General features: G+C 34.1%; 1 protein-coding gene across 1 annotated transcript; it reads right to left on the bottom strand.

Moving 5' to 3' along the window:
* Positions 1–780: 780 nt before the first annotated feature.
* Positions 781–4,110, bottom strand: LOC145612467 (obtusifoliol 14-alpha demethylase-like). The gene is made up of 2 exons (XM_081667836.1): positions 3,631–4,110; positions 781–1,779 (listed from the first exon to the last, which is right to left on the bottom strand). The coding sequence occupies exons 1-2, from the start codon at positions 4,108–4,110 to the stop codon at positions 781–783; spliced, it is 1,479 nt and encodes a 492-aa protein (XP_081523962.1).
* Positions 4,111–10,347: the final 6,237 nt, after the last annotated feature.

Consider the following 10,347-nt stretch of genomic DNA (forward strand, 5'->3'; position numbering starts at 1 on the left):
ACTGGATCCAAATTCCAGAAATAGTTCTCCTGGTAGGCCTTTAGTGAAAATGTCCGCAAACTGATATCTAGTAGGAACATGTAGAACCCGTACTTCTCCCAAAGCAACCTTTTCTCGAACAAAATGAATATCCATTTCCACATGTTTGGTGCGTTGGTGTTGAACTGGGTTGCCAGAAAGGTAGATAGCACTGACATTATCACAATAAACTATAGTAGCCTGCCGAAGAGGACAATGTAACTCAAGTAATAAATTACGAAGCCAACATGCCTCAGAGACAACATTTGCGCGCGACGCCTCGATATTCTACTTCTGCACTCAATTTAGACAAAGTATGTTGACGCTTAGATGACCAAAACACGAGGTTGTCCCCAAGGTAACAACAATAGCCCGAAGTAGAACGCCGGGTATCGGGACAACCTCCCCAGTCAACGTCAGTGTAAGTAATCAATCGATATAGAAAAACTTAGTATAAAACAAAAAATAAATAAATAAGAGGATAAATAAGTTTGATATACTAAACAAAAAGTAGGGAAATTATATCAATGAAAAATGACGAAAATAATTGAGCACGTAAATCTTACAACTTTTTATTACACCTTTGTTTTGCATCATTTTACAACGTTTCTGTCATGCAACCATAAGATACAAATATAAAACACACTAATGTAAAGTTGGATGTTGTTATTAGACATATGACACAATATAGAAGATGAATTGCATATGTATGCATGCACACACATAACATTATTACAAACATTATCCATTTCAATGCAATGTTTACTCAACAACAAGCTTCCTACGCTTGTATCGTACCATCACATTTCCTTTAGGACTATATACTATGTCATCGCATTTGGTCTCCGGGAATGAAGAAATCAACTCGAGCTCAAAGTTCCGAATCAAATAGCTCCATATAGTCTTTAACTCCAAGTATGCAAAGGACTCGCCGAGGCAGCTATGTTTTCCTCCTCCGAAAGATATGAAAGAGAACGGGCCAGCCAACTTATCCTCCTCTCTTCCGGGGGAGAACCTTTCAGGATCGTAACTATCAGGATTCTTGTAAATATGTGGAACGCGATTAGACAAAATTGGTGACACGGCGATTATATGGCCTTTTGGGATGTCATACTTGTCACCCTTTCGAGTAGTCACGGTGAAATCTTTATGAGATTGACGCAATAACATCGGAAATGGTGGGTGTAGCCTCAATGCTTCCTTGATGCAACGATACAATACATGCATTTCAGATAGTACATCATAAGTTATTGTGTCGCCATACTTCTTCATCAACCGAATCTGCTCTTCCATTGCATCAAACCAGCTTTTCTTATGATTAATAAGGTTAGCACCTACCCAAGTAGCTGTTGTAGAGCTCGAACGTTGACCGCCATAGAGGGCGGTAATGAGCATACCTGTGACCTCTGTAACGGTTGTGGCACGACCATCTTTGTACTTGGAGTTAACAAGGCTTTGTAACATTTCATTCTCGGATTGTGGAGACGACCTACGAGAAAATATTACTTTTGAGAAAATATCATCAAGTCTTTTTCTAGCTCTATCGCGGCGCCGATGCGCTGGGATGGGTAGATGAGGGATCATCGTAGTAAGAGGTCCGCTTGCAATGTTGATTTCATTGATAAGGGCAGTTACGTCTTCTGAGAGATTTTCGCGTACTTCTCGACCTAGAAAGCATCTACTGGCTATTAAGATGATGAGATTCTCCATTTCTTGTTTCAAATCTACCTCTCCACTATCTCCCCACTTGGAAAAACAGATCTGCATGACGTGGAATTGAAACGAGAATCGTGTTATTGTCACCATAAGACTACTTTGTAGGTGGTTTAAGTATTGGAAAGCGAGAAACTAGAATTATTTTTAACTAGCTTTTAAGATTCTAGATGACATCATTATTTTCTAATTTTGCGGTGTTAAGACGAGACTTTATTATTTTTAAGCATTTATGAAGTTTGGTCTTAATAAAATCTGAAGTGGAGTCTTAAAATTCAAAACTCAACTTCAGACTCAATTTAACACTCAATTAATTTTATTTTTTTTTTTAAAAAAAAACTTTAATAATTTAATTTTAATTTATATTTTAAAAAATGAGTCTTTTGTCAAAAAAAAAAAAAAAAAAAAAAGAGTCTAAAAGATTGAAGAGATAAATTTTATCGAGTCTTAAGGAGTCTTAACATATTTATAGATTAGAAATATAAATAAATTTAATCTAAAAAGCTGATGTGACAATGAATTAAAGTCTTAAGATGAGACGACGCTAACCTTGCTCTTACAATAATTCAGATCATAATGTGGTCTTAAGATCATGGTAAAATGATTTTACACAAATGTTTCTCATTGTATTAAACGAAGCCAATAATATATAACTATATTCGAGCACATGGATATATCTTATTTTCTTTATAAACAACGAACAATAAATGTTATCAAAAATTCAACTTATAATTTTGTCTCTCTCTAATTAACACAATTGCATGACTTTACCTTGTTGGTGGGTGCACGTACTCACAAATGCACCTACATGGTCATTAACATTATTAATCAATACATCATTGCTATCTTTACTTCTACACTATTAATCAATTAACTTTACTAGTTTAGTTATAAGCATTTATCTTTAATCAATCAAATCTAACCAACTTATTTCTAAAAATTTATGCTAATGAAAATTAGAATTTAATTTGTAGACGAAGAGAGTAAAAAATATTAGAGGTAAAAGTAATGTTTTGGCCATTTCTAATTAGCGGAAAAATAGACATTGCATATAATTTTGGAATATTATATAAGAAGGGGATGACCAAAGTGAGCATTTAATATATAATACTCTCTCCATAACAAAATAAGCGCATCACTTTGATTGACATGCTTGTCAATGCATAAATTTAACTATTAATGAATTTAATTTATAGTAATTTTAAATTGCTAAAATCAATAGTATGAATATATATATCATGACTAAAGAAATTTTTTGTAATAACATATGGTTTTTACATGTTACGGAGTAGTAAAAAAATAAGTCTTTTTTTTTTTTTTTGACAGGAGTAAAAAAATAAATCAACTTACAGTTAGTACATAAATATTGCAAAAGTCCATGTGATGCATTAGTGTTTTTTTTCTGTAACATTAGGTTTTTATTTTTTTTTTTAGCATTTAAAATATTTTTATAGTGTTATGAAAAAGGGAATTAATATAAGAAAATAGAATATTTACTGCCTTCTTCTAATAAACTTCTTAACATAAAATAGCTTTTTTGTTTTTTTTTTTTTTTTTTGATGTAATCTTAACATAAAATAGCTCACAGAATATAAATATATTTGGTGTATGAAGTAAAAAATTAATTGTTGTTGAGGTTTTTATCCATTATTTAAAAGCTATAAACTTGTTCAATCCAAGATCAATTTTAAAAAAAAAAATAAAATCAGTTTTAAAAGATTTTGGATCACACCAGACTAGACTGAAGACCGGAAATTGGAATCTAAAGATTGAACCTCCGGTCTAGTCTGGTCCGTTTCATTTTTCCAGTTCGGGTCAGTTTTTATTAGCCATAAATGAATCACGTGGACGTATTTGACAAGAAAAAACAAAATGAAAAAAAAAAGGAGATAACAAGACCTGAGCTTCGTCGGTCATATAGTCAACAAAGCCACGTAGTTTATTGAGTCGAATAGAATCCTCAAAAAAGTGAAACTGTTCCATGCGCACGGGGTACTCGGCGTCATAGAAGATCCCTGGTCCAAATATAGGCACGGTGAACCCGTACACTTCTTTCTGACTGAGCTCACTCTCGCCGGCCTTGAAGAAATAAGCCGATACCTCGGGTTCGAGTAGAAACGTGATATTCTTGTGCAACACATTTATAGTGAATACACTTCCATTGGTTTCATATTCCTCCTTGAACATCTTGACGGGATTCGCTATGAAGCGAACCACTCCGCCAATGAGTGGCAGCCGCCCTTTCGCTACTGGTGGTAGGCGTTTGCTGCTCTTGAATATGAGTGTTTTGAGTATAAATTTTGCTACTAGAACAGTTGCTACGAAGATAGTTACTATATTCAATAGCTGTAGCTTATTGTTCAGCATATCAATCTTCATTGTTTTTAGATTTGGGTTATTCAAGCACTAGTTACTTCAATATATATACTTGTATATATACTTCGTATATAAGATATAGGTGGAATAATAATTGAAAGTAATAAAAAATTATAACAAAATAAAGTATAAATTAAATATATTATTTAGAAATAACTTAATACTTCCTCCGTTTTTTTTAGATGCAACACACCCTTTAACGCGGTAATTAAGAAAGGTGGAGTTTACATGATATAATAAACTTTAAGTCTTTAAAATAAGATGAGTGAGTGTTAGATGTGTAATTTAGTGGGCCACGTGATTTAAATAAGGGATATAATATAATTTTCCCTTAAAGTAATTTTCCTTTTATGGTGTGTTGCAAGTATTGTAAGAGCAACTCCAATGATTGTAGCTAGGGACTTGCTTGCAATATTAAATAATCACTAGCTACTAGCTTAACCATTGGAGCTAGAAAATGCAATTAGCTTTGTTAAGCTAATTTGCTTGGAAAAAAACTTGCTTAAATAAAACAAATTTGAATAAATAAAATGAAATTTATCAACATAAATCAAGGAGGTGTGATCCATTTAAATAGTAAGCTATTAGCTAGCCATTGGAGCTAATATGACAATTAGCTTAGAAGCTTATGTGGCATAATAAGCTAATTTGACAATTAGCTTACCATTGAAGTTGCTCTGACATTTCCTTTTTAGAAAAGTGCTGCAAGTAAAAGAAAATGGAGGAAGTACTTCGTAAGAGATATGCTTTACGCATATTGTTGAGTTATTGAATAAATTATAGTATACCCATATTGCTGCATGAAGCATTATTTTCTCAAACATGTGACATGAGAGTATTTTATATGTATGGATGAAAGGATTATTATATTGACAATTTGACATTATTGAATGAATTGTTGTATAAAGTACTATATTTGTATTAGAAGAAAAATTTGAATACCCCATATTATTGTTGAGTTATTGCATGAATTATTGTATTGACAATTTGACGTCGTTATTTAATGAATAGTGCATTGGGCTTTTGTGTAATTGTTGAAGCATTATTTTCTCAAACGTGAGATATGAGAGTATTTCATATGAGTGAAAGAAGAGAAAGTTAAACATTTTATAAGATTAAACGACTATTTTTTATACGTACGGAGTAGTATATAATTTTGTAATGAAACATCTTGTAATTAAGGTGTGCTTCCTCTCTCGATGACGGGCGTGTCGCATATCCGTATATAACGATAAATATGAGAAAGAAGTTGTCTCAATTGAAAATGCTATCGGTGTTTTGAGATGTATATATGTCTTGGAAAGTTGGTATATGTATTAATTGAGTAGTGAGTAGTGAGTAGTGAGCAGTGAGCAGTGAGCAGTGAGCAGTGAGTAGTGAACTTATTATTGCCTTATTGGGCAAGACATTTGGAGTACTAGCCGGTTATAGATTATATAGATCTTTATGTTAATCATTCAACATATTTATTTATTTATTTTAAATGGTTGGGAGGGTTCTGATTTGATTATAAATTTCACAAATTTTTTAATCTAATGTTTGCAAGCTAAATTCTTGGGAGTGTAAGAAAGGGTAAGAAAATCCCTACTACCAATCACCTTCACTTAGCAAGATTTGGACCTCAACCTTATCAAGTGAGCCAATCAATACTTTATAATGATGAAGTGAACAATACTCGCTCCTATATGTTTGTGACATATGACATCACTTAAATTCACTTCATCATCCTAGTACTAATTTGGGCTATGGTAAAGTGATCTCTTAAGGAAGTTATTCATTTGACAAAGCAGATAATAGAGTAATATAGGGTAATAAGAAGGATAATGAGTCATAATGTTCATGATTCTTATTCACTTGGATAAGGTTTATGATCAAAATAATGAAATACAATCACTTGGGGGCATTATTAGAATGGAAAATTCTCAAAAGTATTTTGACTTAGTTTTTTTATGTTTAGAAAGCAACAAGGACAAGGGTGAGAATTGATCCCAAAACTTCCTGAAATCGGGAGGCAGGAAAGCGGCTCTAATTAATCACTTGAGTTAAAAATACATATTGATACGAGACAGCAAATGCAATTTAATTAAGGAGCTGTGATGTGATGGACTGATGGAGCAACCATATATTTTCCTACTTACATTACACTACTTCAAAGACCAACCTAATTAGACGATTTGCTATCACGTATAGGAGTCTAATGCAAACGCCAGTACCATGGTTAAATCGAGATCACATTTGTAGAATTGTAGGCATTGGGGTGGTGAATAATTGAATATTTTTAAAAATAATTTAGTACGTATTTATTAGCATGTAGCAGTTCTAGGTACGGTGTAAGTTATGGGTGTTTATTGAAGAGAGGAAAGGATATGTTTGTGGTTGGGTGGCAAGAGTTAATTAAGTTGGATCAAGTAGAGTGGTAGATGGATAACACTGGCGAGATTAGTTGCAACTAATTAGAATTAGGCCCCGTTCGCTATACCTTATTTTTGCTGAAATGAAATTAGGTTTACTAAACTGAAATTATTTTTATTGAATTTCTATTATATTTCTTCTTTAAAGTTACTGAATTTTACTGAACTGGACTTATTATAACTGAACAACAATTAATTAAACTGAACTGAACTTATTTTTACAAAACTATACTTAATATTATTTTTTTTAAAGGTGAAATGAACAGAGTGCTGGTCGATCTCAGACCGGCCTGGTCCTACTAGAATTTTTTCCGCTTATGTGTAGTTTTTTGAGCCACATTTCAGGCTCATTTGACACGTGCCAATATTTTAATTATTTTTTATTTATTTTGGACAACTCATCTTTTTCATTTTTAGTTATAATTTAGGCTTGGTTAGAAAAGACAATAATTTTTGGCTCGAAACAGGCTATTTCCTCCGTCCCTAAATTACATTCCTCCTTTCTATTTTTGGTATTCCAAAATTACATTCCTCCTTTCTATCTTTGGTAAGTTTTTTTTAGGAAATCAACTCTCTTTTTTTGTTTTATATTTAATGCTTTCTCACTCATTCTTACCTAATCTCACTCATAATCCTTGTGCCAAATTACAATGAATATGATTGTTTAAAAATTTTCAATTAAGAGCATGTGATTGATCCTTTTTTTTTTTTGCAAAGGATTGATGACATGTCATGAGTAATAACTATTCTATCTTTGTACTTCCTATTGCATTATCTAATTATTGTTATTTGTCTTATTCTTCTCTCCTTAATTCCCGTGTAAATTTCCAAAGAGGAATGTAATTTAGGGACGGAGAGAGTAATATTTTTTTTTATCAGTACCCTACCCCACCCGGTTCGGCCCATGAGCAGGCTAAAGCCCTGTTGTTTAGACCTGCTCTGCTCTGTCCTGTTCTGCTGAAATCTGCTCTACTCTGCAATGTGTGGAACCTTAACTATGCTCTGCTCTGCATTGCTCTGTCCAGAAGCTCAAAAGAACAGGGCCTTAGTAGCTATGTCACTATGTGGTGACTAGGGAGATCGAGGAAAGGATAAAATGCAAGTTAATTTTTATGATTGACTTGTAAAACATATTTAGAGTTAAAACTTAAAAGAGACATGCTCATGTTATTAATAGGAGTAACAAAGTAATTTCGCCGTTGATGACCTGTATTTTCCCACTCATAGGACAAATGAAGGGGTAGCAATACTGTATAGTTTATCAAACGTTGTTTGAGTCAAAGTTAACGACACAAATGAAGCAACACCCATCCAAAGTACACGACACCAGTGCACCTCCATGTCGCCGCGACCAAGATCAATACACCATCAGAGCGCGCCCTTATTGCTGACAACCACCACAAAGAAGGCGAGCAATTACACTACTTTTTGTTAGCCTCATAAACCATTTCATTACCCCAATGTCATTCTAATTTCAGCCAAATTTGTCAATTTTGAGCAACTTCTGTTCAAATTAAATTAAAGAATGAGTTCATGTTCAAGGTTGATATATTACATCTTAGTATATTTATGGTCACCTGGAGTTGTCAATGCCCTTAATTTCACCTTTATAGGGTTTTTTTTTTTTATTATTATTGTTTTGGCCGATGACGATGCCACCGAATATGGGAGAGGTAATAAAAAGCTACTCCCTCCGTCTCCTTTTGATAGTCCCTTATGGGCATTTTTCACGAGAATTAATAAACACAAATAAGAATAGTTAAGGTACATTGAAAAAGTAAATTGACATTATGTATGCAAAAAAGTAGAGAGAGAAAGTAATAAAAGTACATATGAAAACAAAATTTACATGGGAAATTTAAATTTACACAAGTATTGTTGCAAATTGGAGGGAATTTTGGTAAAAATAAATACTACATCCGTTTCGCATTATCTGCAACAAAAAAATATTTTATATTTCACAAATAATATCCCTTTGTTGCAGATAATGCGAAACGGAGGTAGTATTAATGGTTGTTGGAAAAAGCAAATGGGGTGAACATTTTAGGACTAAAATTTACCCATAAGGGACTATCAAAAGGGGACGGAGGGAGTATTAGGCTTTTTGGGCTAATGTTAGTTTATGCCCTAATGTAGCTAATTAGGTTGTATATAAACATCACTTTTTACAAAAAAAAAAAAAAAAAAAAAAAAAAAAATAATTGAAAAGGTACACGGTACTAATAATCTCCCTATCTCAAGAAATAATACTAGAATCTAAAAGTCTGATCTCCCTATCTCAGGGAAAGACTAATAGACGAAAGATATAAACATCACTTAACGTTAATACAACTCTAGGGAAAATTACTTCCTAACAGGTAGTATCGCCAGTGGAAGGAGATGGACATACATGAGTTTCATGATGATGGTGGAAATCACTACTAGAAAAAGGGTCAATTCCGACGGAATGGTTCCGACGGACATGAAAATCCGTCGGAAAACACTTAATTTCTGACGGATTTTATTTCTGTAGGAAATTTCCGACGGATCTGGAATTTTCGTCGGAAATTTACGACGGAAATTAAAATCCGTCGGAAATTAAGTGTTTTCCGACGGATTTTATTCCGTAGGAAACTTCCGACGGATTTTTCTGTCGGAAATTAAAGTTTTCGACGGAATAATTTATGTTTCCGACGGATTTGGGTTTTTTTAAAAAAAAAACAAAATAAAAAAATCTGAAACCCTAATTTAAACCGCCCCTTCACCCTTACCCTTTCATTTCTCTCTCCTCCCTCATTCCCTGTTCTCCTTCTCCGCCCCTTTTTTCTTCCTCCTTCTTCCTCCGCCCCTTCTTCATCCTTCATGTTCTTCCTCCTTCCTCCTATTCTTCGCCCCTTTTTCTTCTCCCTTTCCCCTTTCTTTTTCCTCTGTTCTAATGAATTTTTTGGTTTTTCGCCCCCTTTTCTTCTCCCTAATTAATTTTTGGCAACAACCCAAAATTTACACCAAATCGTGAAGCCCTAATTAATTTTTTGAACAAAAGTAAGGTTTTTCATGTCAAATTCGACCATGAAAACTCTAGATCTAGAGTTTTCATGGTCGAATTTGACCTTTAAAACCCAAATTCGAGCCATTTTCGTGGATTTGTTGGTGAAATTCAAGGTTTGTACTTCTTTTTTCTATTTATTTTTGGTTGATTGGGGTGGCGGTAGTTTATTTTATTTTATTTATTTTTTTTACGGTTGTTGGGTGTTCGGTGTGGTTGTGGTGGCTTGGTGCCATGGTGGTTGGGTTTTTTGTCATATCTGGGTCGGTTAGGAGTGTACGTGGCTCGGTTTTAGGGTGAAGTGGGCTGGAATTTTTTAGGGTGAAGTGTGTTGGGATTTTAATTTTTTTTTTTTTTGATTAAGTTTTGGGTTGTGACAGTTTGTGTTGGTGGTGGTGGCGGCAGTGGTGGTTTTAGGTGGGTGGTGAGGTGGTTTTCTTAGCTAGTTTGTGTGGGTAAGGGTTTTGATGGTGTGGGTCGTGTAACGGGACAGGTTAGGGGTTGGTGGTTGGGAGTTATTTGGTGGTTGGTGGTGGTTGAAACGCCGTGCCGTACTGGTGGCGCGGCGTTTTTTTTTTAATTTCTTAAAACCAGTTTCCGACGGAATTTCCGTCGGAAATTTCCGACCGAATTGTAAATTCCGTCGGAAATTTCCGACGGATTTTCTTGGTGCTGAGAAACCCCTTTCGACGGAAAATTCCGTCGGAAATTCTGTCGGAAAAGTGTTTCCGACGGAATTTTCGTCGGAAAAAGACAGATTTCCTACGAAAGGTTTTCCGACAACCGGTTACGACGGAATTCCGT

This window comes from Chenopodium album, chromosome 24, assembly GCF_948465745.1.
Source record: "Chenopodium album chromosome 24, dcCheAlbu1.1, whole genome shotgun sequence".
NCBI lineage: Eukaryota > Viridiplantae > Streptophyta > Magnoliopsida > Caryophyllales > Amaranthaceae > Chenopodium > Chenopodium album.

What these genes read in the sequence shown, in the direction of transcription:
- LOC145612467 (XM_081667836.1), bottom strand. Translation starts at nt 4,110, where the DNA reads ATGAAGATTGATATGCTGAACAATAAGCTACAGCTATTGAATATAGTA. An exon ending in ATATGACCGACGAAGCTCAG is followed by an intron (nt 1,780 to 3,630) that starts GTCTTGTTATCT and finishes CACGTCATGCAG; the next exon opens with ATCTGTTTTTCCAAGTGGGG.